The sequence below is a fragment of the Plectrocnemia conspersa genome, unplaced genomic scaffold (assembly GCF_051122295.1).
Source record: "Plectrocnemia conspersa isolate PC_06_02 unplaced genomic scaffold, ASM5112229v1 ptg000009l, whole genome shotgun sequence".
NCBI classification, from domain to species: Eukaryota; Metazoa; Arthropoda; class Insecta; order Trichoptera; family Polycentropodidae; genus Plectrocnemia; species Plectrocnemia conspersa.
In genome coordinates, this window is record NW_028277173.1 from 4710709 (window position 1) to 4726682 (window position 15974).

The window sequence follows — 15974 nt, forward strand, 5'->3', positions numbered from 1 at the left end:
TGAAAACGGCTAAGGGAATATATTGCAGAGTTGTGAATTTATACAATAATATTCTTAGGAAAATACTTGTTCATTAATTAAAATTATATATATTTATAAATTGATTTAACAATTCGCATTAAATTATTGTAATACTTTATATGTGAATACAGAAATTATGAATTTTTATAATAATTTTCTATATATTTCTAATAAAATACATTTTGCGAGGTTTATCATATTTGAGAGATGAAATCGACTACACCATGCATCCAGTACTCTTCCTAAATTATTGATAGTAAAATAGTACTTGGATTTAACCAGCAGTGGCGCTTAAGCTTACATATTCATCAATTTTTTATTATTTTCGTTTAAAATTAATACAATAACAATAAAAAATCAACAATGGCAGTCTTTGTCAATCCCACGTTCTGGTCGTAAAGGTAAGATTTAAGACGCGGATAAAAGCGTGATGATAATAAAACTCGAATATAAATGACGCTGACCCGGCGCTACCGAGATATAGATATGAAATGTGCTCGGGGCGTTTAGCCGAAGCCCCCCGGGGGGGCTCTGGGACTCCGGGGAGGAGCTCCCCGCCGTGGGGACACACAAAGAAGCGGATCAACACTTTGTAATAAATTACAAAACGGAAATCGTGCATACCTAAAATTATTATAAACCCATCCTAGTTTTTAGTCAATGGATTGTATTTTTACCAGCACCTGACTTAATACATGAAATACAATATGGACCTTATTGTGTTTCTAGTTCTATCGGGTTTAGGAGATCGGAAGTAGTGATTGTTGTGTAATTATAATTCCGATTGCTTATCAGCGATTAGGTTCTTCTAGATTTTCCTATTCTCATGGATGCTTAAGTCGTGCATTGTGACATATATTGACTAAGCTAAAATAATATTAAAATATATGTAACTGATTTTTAGATTGGTGTTTTATTACTTTTTAATAGTTATTGATCGTGTTTACTCCGTTGTAACACAGGTTTACGCCTGTCATGTTGCAACGGAATATTTAAAATAAAATAAAATGATAATCCCTTATAACTATTTCCCAAACATGATAAAAAATTAAGAACCTGAGACTCAAAACTAGGCCTTACATTTTTATTTATTAAATCTTCCGTTTTAACCTGACAGGCGTTAGCCCAATGCGTTACAACGGGGTAAATATGTACCAACTGAGTAAGTCAATCAGATATAATGAATACTTACATGTAAATATTAATCACAAGACTGAAAGTCTGAGAATCAGTGACATCTATATTAATAATTATAAATTATTATGTGTAATATAATTTAAAGCCAATAGATGTCACTGTAGCTGGGACCATTTTTTTAATAATAGCACATTTTTTATAAATAAAAATTTGAGTTCCGCTGCCGGGGCTCGAGCCCGCAACTTCAGAGTTACTAGTCTGAGACGTTACGGATTACGCTATTCCGTCCTTATATTTAGTTAAAACAAATCAAAAATAATGTACTTGTTTGTAGACAACAGGGCTCAATTAGAACAAATAAAACTAACAAACTTGTAAAATATATAAAACAGTTATAATTTTAGAAAGAAATAAAATTAAAATAAAATTGCGCAAGGCAATGATTATTAAATAAAATATGTAACAAGATAAACTAATAATTTTGGTATCTGTACTTCGAGAACAATTAACCCTTTGGACGCGTTAATCAAAAATAAATATAATTTTTTTTTTTTCAAAATTCAAATTTCACTTTGGTTCTGTGTTTAAATGCTGATTTTTTAATATTAATTTATTTAAAATGATATTTTATGTTTATTCACAAAAAAAAATTTTTTCGTAAAAACATTTTTTTTTACTGATTTTTGCGTAAAGAGATAAAAAAATCAATTGAGCGACTGTAGTCGACTATCGCGTCCAAAGGGTTAAGCAATACCGCCCTATGTACGTACACATACCGGTACATCCCTCAGGGCAACCGACCAATCACAGGGCAAAAATTATAGAGCACGTAATGATCAAGCGTTGAAAATAAATAGATTGTTGATAATATCATATGGGATTTGAACAACTATAAAGCAGCAATGTTCTATAAATCATAATTCCTTTTAGGGATAAACAACAGGAATCAATTTAATTAGAACTATATAATAACAATTGATAGTAAATACAGTTCTGTTCTGTGTTCTCGATTTATATTCATATCATATATAAAAAAGTTTGAGAAACATAAAATTGTAATATTAATAAAGTGTGGATTGTGTGCCTATGTATTTGTTACTAAAAAAATTTTTGCTAAGGTATTTTGTATTTTAAAAATATTTTAATTATTGAACTATTATTTGTCAATTTTATCGCACGGGAGATTTATTTTGCATATAATACAAATAAATTAAATCAATGCTTAAAAATCATATAAGATTTGCATATGTGAAAATTATATTAATATATTATTGTTTAAACATAATAAAAATGCTAATAAAGAAAATCTACACATTCCGATCTATTGAATAACTTAAAATATTAGCATATTTTCTTATGTTATATCAATAAAGTTTGGATCATAAATAATCGTTTTCCATATATACAATTATGACATTTTATTAGTTTTTTTAATCAACTTATAATTAATTAATGTTCGTCCGTTAAATATGCTAATGTAAGATAAACACAATTATGTTGATATATCTTATATGTGTGTATAGCTAAATATTGTCATTACAGAAGAGCTTTTATTGTAAACCCAAGTCTCCAAATCAATAGAGTTACAACACTATTAAATTGGAGACTTATAACTTGCCTATAATAAAAAACAGAGACACTCATTATCCGACACTCAAAATCCGATTTGGGAACAAAAAATGTTTATTTAGAAACGGTACTCTGATTTGTTGTGTATTTTACTAATTATAAATTTGAGATATTTACAATAAGCCGCTATTTTCGTTATAGAAAATAACTGACGTAAATATGCTTTACAGATAAGATTGCATCATATTTTATTTAAATAAAAACATGACGCCCAACATTGATTCTTATGTTTTTTATATAATCATGACACTTACTTTATAAAAATTACTGATTTCTTAAGGTAGCAATAAATACAAATAAGTTGTAAGTTACTATAAAAAAGCAAGAGCGCAAAGCGCTATATTATGAGCGTGTAAGTGATACAGCCGCTAGCATACTAGATTCTAGTTATACTAAATCTAACTATATTAGAATTATTTTGACGATGGTTAGAACTATTTTTTTTCAGTCAGTATTTATATCAGTCAGTATTTATATCATAAGTATTTTAGCCTTAAGGTCAGTTTTATGTTGACAGATGGTCAGCATAATAATACATTGTCATTATCAATATGTCTTAGAGTCAACTTGTTTGGTTGGGCTCGTAACATTGTTAGATGTCAACACAACAAGCTAAGCGTGCTCTTCGCCGCCGCTCTGTCGTTATTCCCGCTTCGTTTGTTGCTCTGAATACTTTTGCGTCTTACATACAAATAAATATATTCGTTGAAAGTTATTCATGGGGTGTTCAATGTTCTGACCAACGAATGCTCGCTACCGCTCACTCACACCTAACCCGTCCAACTAGGTGTGAGCGAGATATTTCTAAAATAAATAATTTATTGCTCTTTTATATATATATAAATGTAATAATATTTTTTTAATCCGCATGAGTCATATATTTTTATTTTAACCATTTAATATGTATTATGACCCTGAATAATACAATTATGACCAGGCTGTTAATAAAATTCTGACTGAAATTTGATTTAAATTCTGACCTTTTAATTTGTAGCCATTTATTAAAACGGCCAAAGGGCATTAATAAAAATAGCTTGTGGGTTACTCTAAAAAAAGGAATGTGCGCAAGCGCGATATTATGAGCGTGTTATGTGATACAGCTGTTGTCAGGCTAGTTTTAAATTAATATTTTATTTAATTTATACTGATTGAGAATATAACCAAAACCATCGACTTTAAAACTAAAGGCACAATTAAAATATTTAAATAGTAATGGCTGGTAAATTATTGCAGGCCGCGTAGTGAGAATCACTGTGACTCTAATACGACTATGCATATTTTTCAATTTATTCTAAGGTGACTGAAAATGAGCAACGCGGTTACGGTAGTTACGGGGATTAATGACGTTTTTCTCATGGTGGCCTCCCGGGGTGCGACGGGCGTTCGCCCCACGGGGCCCCCCGGGGGGCGAACCATGCTACCGAACCGCGTTGTTAACAAACAAACAGACGTGTAATCACGGCTCTAATTGAAATTGTAATATGCAATAAGAGAAAAAATGGGGGGTGAAAATGTGCGCGTGTCAAAGTTGAATGGGTCAATCTAAAAATTTGGGTCATTTCTAGTATTTTTTAGATCTACATAAAATATACATTTACTGTGAATACACAATGGTTTCACACTGGGAAATAAAATGTGAAATCTACTGATATAAAAATGCTAGAACAATACTTATATGTACATATATAAAACAGCGATTGATTATAAATAGAATATATAGGAACACTATATATGCGAGAGAGGAGAGGTGAATCTTCGATTCGCGACGCTGATCGGTTAAGAGCGGGAGACGAGGATGAAACTTTTTATGCAGAGCGATTTCATTATTATACGCCCATCTATTTTTGTATATATTTATAATTTAGAGCAGGAATTAACTTTAATAGTTCAACACAAGCAGGGTTAATTGACATACATATTTGAAAAATAGGGTATTGAATTGATTCTTTGTTTTTTGCTTCTAAAGCCATCCTTAAATATTATATGGTATTAAATTTAAATAGGATTTTTTTACTATTTTTAATGAAGTGGAGTAATCTAAAACTTTGTAAGAAAAATCCTCGATATACCCATATTAAAAGATTAGGAATAGCCATTAATTAAGAAAAATGCATTCCTGTTTATTATTAAAAAAAAACAAGCAATAAATAAGCGAATATAAAAAATCACAAAAAGTGATTTAAAAAAATACAAAAAAACTTCGCGCTGGGTCAAGTGCATATGTTACACAGAATCAGTGAAATCGATTATTACGCGAAATGGGCAAACATTTGCCTAATTTATGAAAAGCGCAAGCCCGTTGCTTCATTCATAAATTAGACAAATTATCTGCCGAATGCGTGAATTATGCAGGAATTATTTTGTGCATTGAGCAAATTAGATAGTAGCGCTCCGGTGGTATTTTCGGAGCTATACCAAGTGGCATTTTATTATATAAAAATAAATCAATCATTAACTACAGTGACAAATTTTATTAACAGGTATTTTGGATGATTTGTTGCAGAGTTATTCACGGGATGTTCACTCTCTGACCAACGCTCGCTCGCACCTAACCTCTCCAACAGTTACATGAAAAAATGTTATAGTTAATAATTATTTTATTTCATTAAATTGTACAATATATTTGAAAATTTCCCGGTATTAGTTACATGACAGATTCCCTTTACAGATGTAAAATATTAGAACCCTTCAATAAACGTGATGTTTCGCAACTATCAAAAATTAAAAATTGCCTTAGTTCGAAAAAAACATCAATCATTGGCTTATTAATGCCTGCATTCGGTAGATAAATTGCCTAATACATGAACAAAGCAGTGGGTTTGCACTTTTCATGAATTGGGCAATTTTTTGCCCATTTCATGCAATAGGCGATTTCACCGATTCGGTGTAACACATAAATAATTTATAGGAATTGCATTGAAATTTGTAGTATTTATTTTAGATAAATATTATATTACGAGAAATGTTTGATATAAATAAAACCTTTAATATTGTAATATAATTATATTTATAGTACTACGAAAAGCTAATTACATCGATTTTATTGGAAACACTTGTAATTAATTAATTCAGTCGAATTTCTCGAGCAGCTAAAAATGTAAAGCTGGCGTACAAAAACTTAAAAACTTTTAATTCAAGAGGAGAACATTTTATGAAATTGTAGAAGAAATATGTATAAAAATAATTTATTTACTTTAGTGATAAAATATTTGAGGTAATGTCGTGAATTGAGCATGTGACACTAATTAATTTATTTACAGTAAATCAACAACTACTAAGTAAGTATTGAGACACCAGACTGAAATCAAAATCTGTGGATCAATGACTATTTTATTGATTAAAAAATATTATTACAGCTTAAAACTAGTAGATGTCACTATGCACGACCTAGCTCGATTTAATTTGAATAATTCATCCGTGAGATTATGAAAATATAGGAAAACCTAATCTGTGATGTTCGGTCGAGATTATAATTATATAATAATCACTAATAAGATCTACCAGACACCATACAAATATAACAACATTTAGGTCCATATGGGATTCAAACCCAGGTTTTTTAGATATTAGCACTCGATTTATTCTGCTTATCTATATTACACAACTGATATGAATATATTATACTATATATTTGTAGTCATTGCTTTACAGAAAGTGTGGTTTACAAACCTATTCTTTGCAATATAAGTGATAAAAGATTGTCTTTTCATTCTCACATAGTAGCGATTAAGTATTCTGTTTTGACTCATTCCGGGAAATAATTCACGGATATTCCCGGGATGTTTAATGTAAGTATTTTATATTTTTAATTCATAAGTTAGTCGTCGGTCGAAAAGTTGCTGACAGAAGCAGATCTGTATTTGCTACTACGATTCTACTAGATCATGGTTTCCCAAACTATGTTCCGCGGAACACTGGTGTTCCGCGGATCCAAAATAGGTGTTCCGCGGAGCCTAAATAAATATTTCACAAAAATTTGGAGTAAATTAAAAACATTGTTAGTCTTGCTTAAAAATGTTCATAAATCTGATAAAAAAGCTTGAAAATATGTGTTAAATATTAAACATTGATGTGTATAAATTATGGAGGGAAAAGTTTATTATATAAAAAAAAAATTTAACAACCCAAAATCATCAGAGTCATTAGGAGTTTTATTTATTTTGAATTTTTTTGTTTATCAATTAATATTTATTTAATAACATTTTTTTATTTTTATTTATACTATTATGAATTACCTAACCTAAAAAATAAGGTAAGTGTTCCGCCAAAATTTTCGGATTTGCAAAGTGTTCCGTCGCTGAAAAAGTTTGGGAAACCCTGTACTAGATAAAAGCGAAAGGTCCTTAGTTTAATATTTTTTTATTAATATTTAATGGTATAATTACTGTTTGTATAACTGTATCATCATGAAGCATTCTGTCTGTGGGAAATCTGTCATATTTGCAGTAAAAACAATGAAATTAAATGAAAAGTATAAAAATCTTTTAAACCTCAGCAACATCATTTAAAAACAGCATTAAAATGTATTTTCCATAATATCACCAAATATATATGGCAAATTAAATTTTAATAGTAAAATTTACTATCAATGGATTGCCAGTTTACTAATGAATAAAATGGATCGATTCATTTAATAACTGTCTTCTGAATTTTTAAAGAAACGAATATTGTTATTTTCTGTATTTTTTGTAATACTATATACAATATTAAAAATACGATTATTATTAATAATCATTAGTTTTAATGTATTAAAAATTATAGGTTCAATTCTGAATCGAAAAAATCATAACTTTAATAAAAAGCTCAAATCAATCAAATAATTAAAATATATAACTATTAAATTTGCATAAATTTGAATGGTATATTATCAGAAAAACGATAATCATAACTTAAAAGATAATAATAATAGGTAACACAACACCATGTGTCATAAAAAACGACGCTCAGAGCATCTTTATTATCATTTCACAATGAATATTTGATAACTCGATAAACACACATTAAAAATTCGACGACTTGAAATGAATATATCCATTGCACAACTGTTCCCAGTGCAAATGACTGGCTCTTTCTTTCGATCGACATTTTTTATCAGTAGAAGAGGACACTCGTTAAAATTAATGTTCATAACTCAATCGAGGCGGTCATAATTTTTAACGTTCACGGGCCGAATCTTTCGACGGAGATTATACGGACAGATAAAAAAGAAGGGACACAAAATCTATTCAGTGTGACAGATGCGAGTGGGAAAAAGGCGTAAATAAACCGAAGAGAACAAATCCGAGAGATGGAGATAAGCATATCGTAATCAATTGATGTGTGAATAAATATTGAAAGGAATCAATAAAATGTTGGCAATCCCTGAACGGCGACAACCGGCGAAAAGCTGCTTTGGACAAAAATATAATCTCGTTAGCGATTACGCAAACCGTTCCTGGAAATTAATTTAATTGTTTTTTTTTAGCAAAAATGTACAAAAAGAAATAAATTACTATTAACTTTAGAATACAAAGTAACACCCTAAGGCAAGAAGATGTTAACTGATAAAATAATTATAGTCGAATTGTATTATATATTATGACCTTACATATTATTTTTATTTTGAATGTTTTCTGTTAAATTTTACACAAATATTAGTTTTTTAATAAACAAAAACAATTTTTCGCGAAACCTCTTTTTAAAACCGCTGATTTATGGGAATAAATATAAAAGTCCTGTAAAAATTACAAAATAATAAGCGATTTTTAAAAATTTAATTGCACGTTTTATTATCAACTGGCTGAATATCCAAGGGAGAATTAAAGTAAATTTAATTTATTTTTTGCATTTTGCTCTCAGTGGGAACGTACCGATTACGCACACGTGCTTTTATGCGTTTATATATATTATTGCTTCGCAAAAACCGGAATCCATAACAGCCGCTGCAGTAATGGGGTTCCAAGAAAAGTCATAATCTGTCAAGAAGTCCAAAAACCAATAATAAGAGCGCTGGCTTGAGACCCAACACGTGTGCTAAATCATCTACACATGTATGGCAAACCGACCAAATTGACCAACGAACAAGTTTATTAAAAAAAAAAATAGGGGGAGGATAAAAATGAAATCGCAGTAACGAATATCGTTACTTCGGATACAATGGTACTCGTTAAATCGGCGCAAAGTCATGGCCGACAATTAGCGCGTTTTCGCGGTCGATGTTTACATTTTAAAAAATAACAAAAAAATTCGATATTTACCACATTCAGATTATAATCATGTCTCATAAAAAACGGCGTGCAGCTTCGGTTTACAACAAGCACAAGTCACTGTCGATGAAACGCAATCAAACGATAAAAATAAAATATTATTTGTAGTAGTTTTACATTTGCGTTTTGGCAAAATAAAATTAATTAGCACTGTTTATTGTCTTTATGTATACATAAATATTTAATTATTATATTTATCACGTTTAAATCACATTTTTTAAGTGAAAACTTTGATAGTTGAGGTTATGCGTATTTATTTTTATTTGGCTTCTTCTTCTGTTTGAAATTTAAAATGGCGCACCCGGTCTATGATGTTTTTTGACAGTTTGAACGCGAGATCGTTATGCCGATTTTTTAAGTCTGAGGGCAGCAGTCGTGTAGCGCAGGTCCCCCAGATGGAACCCCGCGGCACTGCGCCTCTCGACGAACTGAAATTCAAGCCTGGCGAGCCTCGGTACAAAGGGGAGGGGGCGAAGCAAAGGAACTGAGACGGAGCACGCCGACGTATAGCCGTCTCGCTCTTACTCATTTTTCCGAATACGTTTTCGTATTGTTGATAGTTGCGAGCGTGTGTTACGCGTACGTACGCGCTAGGTATGTGTATAGGAGCGTGTGTGATGCGATTATTTCGCCGGTCATAATAAGAAAATATATGTCCATTGAATTTATTCAAATATTGTATTATTTATATGGCAAGTTCAGAATCGTTGCCATAACAAAAAAATGGATTAATACGATTCTAATTAGAATCGAGGTAAAATTAAAATCTCAGATTTATTAACAAATAGATAAACACCATAAAAATCATAAGTGAGGCTAGGTTAAGTTATTATATAAGTTTAACAAATAACTTCCAACTAAAAGTTAAAACTTTTGTCGTTAACAAATTATCTTAATTTACAAACAAGGATTTTTTACTCAGCTTGTAATGGGGGGGGGGGGGGTATACAATTATGTGGTTAATGATCTTCAAATTCATATACATAATACCCAGTTAACAAATATCTTCATTAATCGAATAAGCAAATAAAATTTTCGATATTTAAAGTTGTTGAAAATTTTACCTTTTGAGAAATTGTCTAATTAGTCGTGCATTGTCGTGCAAAATAATTGTACTTTTTTCTATTGACATGTGCGGAGACCATGAATAGTTTTTTGTTATCGACGATTTTAGCAAATGATAAGCTTATTGTACCGCAAATAAGGTGTATAAATGATAAAATTGGCTTTACGAACTATAATAATTACAATAACAATTTTGAATGCAATAATATTGAACATTAATCGGATGATTGGTATATTTTAGCTTTTAATTAATTATGTACAAATAATTGTACTTAAAATACAATGTATCACATATGCTTAAACTAATTTATTTAAAAAAAATCAGATCACAAAATACGTTCTAAAAAAATAAAAAAAAAACTTTAGCACAAAAATATATATCTGATTAATGCGGCCAGTGTTCGGATGATTTTTTAACCTTATAATATACATAAAATAAAACTATTCAAATAATTACTTTTATTGATGTTTTTACATTTGTGTTAGGGCCTAAATTTCAAGTTTTTTATTTGTTTCATAGTGTAATATCATTTTACATGAATATTTTTCGCGGAAAATAATCAGAGCTAAAATTGGAAAAAATAGCAATTATATAATTACATTAACGTACTGAGAAATAATTTAATTTGACTAGAAAATTATTAAAAATTGATCAAACGTCTTCACGCCTACGCCACATCGCGTTTTAAAACATAATAAACATGAAAACTTTTTATTAAATAATGTTAAGCGTTAAACAATCTTGATTGTTTTGATTATTTTTATAAGAGTTGTATAATTTAGGTAGAAATGGACCGTTTCGTTCTCAACGCTCGCAGAATTCACGTAGAACAGGAGAGCGCAAGCCAAAAGGAGAGCGCAGTGGAAATGCTCGTTACCGAGCGTTTCCACTGCGACAGCGCCGACACGATTTTATTGCTTTTGATGTAAATTTTTGACTTCTGAGAAGGGATAATTGTTTTTGCGCCCTCCTATTGATCAAATTTAAAGTTGAATACATTTTGAGCAATATCTTATATCAGAAGTCCGTAGAAATATATGTACGGATAGCTATGCTATTTTAAAACAATGTAATTTAAATGCTCCCACCTGCCCCCCCCCCCCCCAAATCATGTCCCTGAACTAGATTTAGTTTTGAATAGTAAGGGTTGTTAAATTTTGGTGATTATCTCTAGTTTGAAAGGGAGATGGAGATAATAAACATTGAAGCAATAATAACTTAATTTAAAGGTCATACGTATTAAAACTATTATTTTTTAAAGTTCAGACGAAATGTGTCATTAATTTATATTTAACACACATAAAGCAAACTTAACCTAGCTTCATTCTATTTTGATTGAAGATTTACAAAACATTCACTATATAATGCGAACAGCTCAGATAGCGTATTATCTTAGTATAGACTTACAACAATGTATAGAATAGCATAATTATTTTCCCACAGAAACGCTTCAAACTATTCAATCGTATCGACCTATTGTCTCATGATTATCGCTAAATGAAACACAACTCCTCGGTCGATCGTGAGAAAGCTCTTAATCTAATTTCTCATTAGCGAATGTGTATAATGTTTTTTTTATTAGTCAATTATTATATGTTTGAGTGTGTGTATATCAGATAAGATGTTCGAAAAAATCATATTAAATTACGTTGTTATTAATAACGATCGAATATGTGTCATCATAACAGCCAAACACAATTTTATTTTATCTGCGAGATTTTTTTATGGCGTTGTTAAAATTTCAAAATTTTATGGATCAAATAAAAGCGTCAGATATTTGTGCGCGGCCATTTGATTTAATTGGGATGAGTATTATGATTTGATATAAAATATTATATATATACTATATGCTAATAATAATAAACAATGGGCTATTGAAATAAAATAGTAAACATCTGTAATGCATACCTATATAAAATATTGTTAATAAAAAAATCTTTGAAAGAGATAATTTTGTTAAAACGCATGTTTAATTGCATTTAAGTGCATTTCCAAATATCAGTCTTTGGAATCAGATCAGTGTAGTCAGCGTGCCATTTTTTTTATTTTGTAAACATTTTGCTGCCAAAAAGTCTTTTGATGTTGAAAGCCGAAATAGGTCACCTCAGACATTTTTGTTCGTTTACGGATGCTGGTGAGAGCTAAACATAATACATAGAGGTGACATTTTATAGCTTATTTTTTTTTAAAACATGAATTGTTTTGCGGGCAAAATAATTTTCAAGTCAGATATATTACACTTATGCCAGCGTTTTTTCTAATCCGAAATATTAGTCGAATGCATTAATTGGTTATAGTGATTTTGTCTATTATTTAATCTTTTATTGTAACCTGATAGGCGTAAGTCCAATACGTTATAGCGGGGTAAATCTGTACCGACCAGGTGAGTCCAACAGACATAATGAATATTTACAAGTAAATATTTACCTAAACTTTCCAGAATAATATTGCCCTAGACTTTTCGATCTGAAAATCAGTGACATGTATATTATAATTTATAATCAATACATAGATGTTACTTTACAGCTGGGGCCGGTGTTTGATAATAGCGCATTTTTATAAATTAAGTCTGCTGCCGTGGCCTGAACCTGCAGCCTCTTGGTTACAAGTCTAGATAATATTCCGACATTTATCTCCTCTGTGGTTGCAAAATGTTGTCCATTCTATCGAGAAAACCAGCTACATTTTTATTTTTGCGAATCGTCGTAGGAATATTATACTAATTCACACCTCCGTACAATATTCCCCTGGCCGTACTCGTTTTCTTATACCTATCTGTCCTTAATTAATCTCATGTATGTACATCTTTATTTCTTATTAAATACTTAATAAAATTATCGGGTAACGTATTATTTTATAACTTAGGGGAAATCGTATTTTTGGAAATTATTTTAAATAACAAAATAAAATATATCATTTATTAGGTTTTATAAAAAATGTCTACATTTCTTTTTAAAGTGAAATTATATTACTTAAAAAAAACAAAACATTTTGGTTGTTCTTAAGATGACATAATATTTTTATTTGCATAATTCGTAGATAAATGCTTTTGTTTTGGACATTATTGACAGATAACCGAATGTTCTCCCGGTTTTGATTTGCATTGTGGATCATCGTTTTGGGTAATATTTTCACTGGAAACAAAATCAGAATTTAAGGGATCTGCAAGTATGACTCTTTTAACAATTATTTTGCGTGAACTTTTTCTAATATTTTTTTTATTTTCTTAAAATATTTTTTTAAATTGACCCTGTTCTTTTACTTGCATTATTTATGAACTGCTAGTTAAAACTTGCGAGCCTGATGATTTTCTAGCATTTTTGCACGATTTGTTGATACCCCTAATGGTGCTTCTGGTATTGATGAGAGCTCATGCAATGTTTCTAGAGAGCTTGAAACAGTTTTATTATCCTGAGAAGTAATACTTACTGATGAAGATCTTGCTTCGTCAGAAGTACTTGATATGTTGAAGGTTTTAGTTGTAAAGGATGTCTGTTTTTAATATTGTTGTTCATTACGTCACTTGGCGAATATAGATAGTCGGGAAAGACTGATGGATTAAATTTATTAAAAATCCGCTGGTAATATTTCCAACGGACGCAGAATTTCCATAAGCTCTACCAAAAAGACTGCTCACTGATAGTGCTACCTGGATTATTTTTTAACGAAGTTGTAAGTTTCCTGTTGTAAAAAGCATCCAAGGGCGCAAAAAAAGATACATCAAGAGGTTGCATTATATGAGTGCAGTGTGGAGGCAGACACAGCGATAAAACTTCACTGTCTTTAGCAAATTCTAGTGCTTTTGTGGCTTCCATGGCTGTCAAGAATTATTAAAGCTTATTTTTTAGACTGCAAGACTTTTCAAGAATTATTTTCTAGACTGCATCCCACATAACACACAAAATGGTTCATACATTGAAGAAATAGCTCCCCAATAATATGCTTCGTAGCAGAACTGAAGTGTGCCTTAAGGTGCTTCGTCGAAATATTTAAGCTTGTGATTCTTTCTTGGAAAAAATAAAGCTGGTGAAATAAGATTCCCAGATTCATTGGCATAAACTACAAAAGATGATGAAAAAATACATATAAATGATGCATAGTTGGGTAAGATGACATAGTGTGTCATCTTATACTGTGATACCCTATGTCTTCTTACCCAGAAACGTATAGATCACGCAAAAATCTTAACACAAACCATATTTCTCTACTACCATCCAAGAATAAGAACCACTAATGTTAAAAATGTAATAAAACATAAAGTATAATATACCTGGTGTATGATATTCACCTAAAAGTAAGTATTTGCAGAGTGATTTTGCCAAACATCCAAACAACACAACGAATTGGTGCACTCCTGGTACCATTGTACTCATTGATTATGCCATATTTCAAGATTCTTACGGGATAATTTTAAGAGATACTACCGGCATGTCATCTTAAGAACACTATTTTTTACCCATATTTTTTTTAAATAAAGGAATCGCCGAGCAGTCAAAACTTGACTGCCAAACACAAACTATGCGTCCAATATGGGTGAAAATTGACTAGCTCATCTTTGGTTTATTTACGATTTGAAGCATTCTACAATTGTTCTACACACACCTTTATTTTATAATAAAATAATGAGTTTATATGTTGCTTCAAAAGGATTTTATAGTTCGAGGAATTCTGAGCATCATAATGATTTTATTATCTAGTCTGATGTGTTTCTGTCAAATTGATTGAATTTTTAGATCAAAAGTGACATTTTTTGAATAGCAGATGGTCACTTAGACACACTAGATGGCATAATAAAATTTGGAGGCCCGCAGCGACAATTCTGTCGAATTTCCCCGTGGAATGCGGCGGAACGGAACGGTCCACACAAATTACCGTCCACGGGGCTAATGGGGTTGCCCACACAACTTAACTATTTTGTTTATTCGCTTATTTACGGCTGTAGTTTGTTTGTATAAATTATGTGAATTAGCCCCATGGGAAAGCGTGCGTCAGTGGGTCGTTTTTCGGTGCGGAATTTCTGTGCGCGTGAGGTCTTCACGTTTTTCGAATTTACGCTCGGCTCGCGCGATCCGAACGAGATTCTAATCTCGACAAGAGATATGAAGTAATAAGAAGAAGATGAAGAATAAAATAAATAAGCTAAGCGCGTATGACAAAATGACTGTGATAAACAAAGTGGCGACCCGACGCCGGGCGAGTCGTAAAAGTCAAATTTTATCATATCAACACTTCGATGCGATTATTTATTAACCTTAGATTTATATTGATTTTCAATTGCGTTTTGGAACTTTCAAGTACACTTTCGATCGGTTGAGGTTACGCCCACCTGGTTATAAATATGCTATTAAATTTTAAAATGTCGCTTAAATAATACATACAATCTGCTCATCATGGCTTGACAGGTTTCTCTAATGCGTCATGATCAAAATTATACCATTAAATATTAAAAACAGCAATTACATTTATTATTAATAGCTAAAATATATCCCACCATACCACATCTTTTTTCCAGCTCCTCATAGCTATCACCGAAAACGTCTTTATGTTTGGCAAGCTCGTTTAAAAGTTGGATGCCTTTTTTTTTCAAATTTCAATCGCATATTTGAGTTAAAAAATCGCAATAAAACATTTTATGACCAGCCGGATAATAAAAATCAGCATTTGTTAAATTGTTGTTTATAGTTTTCACATATTCAATTTCGTGGATAAATATACCTATTTTATTCGTATTCAGTTCAAGTAACACACTACATGAACAGTCCTTCCATCGCGAAAATTCCGCCCCCAAGCAAATGCCGCCCGGGGCGGCCCCCTCCCTCTCTAGTTACGCCACTGTTTTTATGGATAGTCTGCATAGAAAATAACGAATTTATTAT

General features: G+C 31.0%; 1 protein-coding gene across 2 annotated transcripts in view; it reads right to left on the minus strand.

The window, feature by feature from the left end:
- Nucleotides 1–9442, minus strand: part of eya (eya transcriptional coactivator and phosphatase 2) — a 49286-nt gene extending 39844 nt beyond the window's left edge. For both annotated transcript variants that reach the window (XM_088193163.1, XM_088193164.1), the window contains exon 1: nt 9024–9442. Coding sequence is in view for 1 of the 2 variants with exons in the window: in XM_088193164.1 (XP_088049290.1) it covers nt 9024–9050 (27 nt within the window). In the remaining variant the exon portion in view is untranslated. The remainder of the gene's footprint in view (nt 1–9023) is intronic.
- Between the last annotated feature and the right edge of the window lie 6532 nt (nt 9443–15974).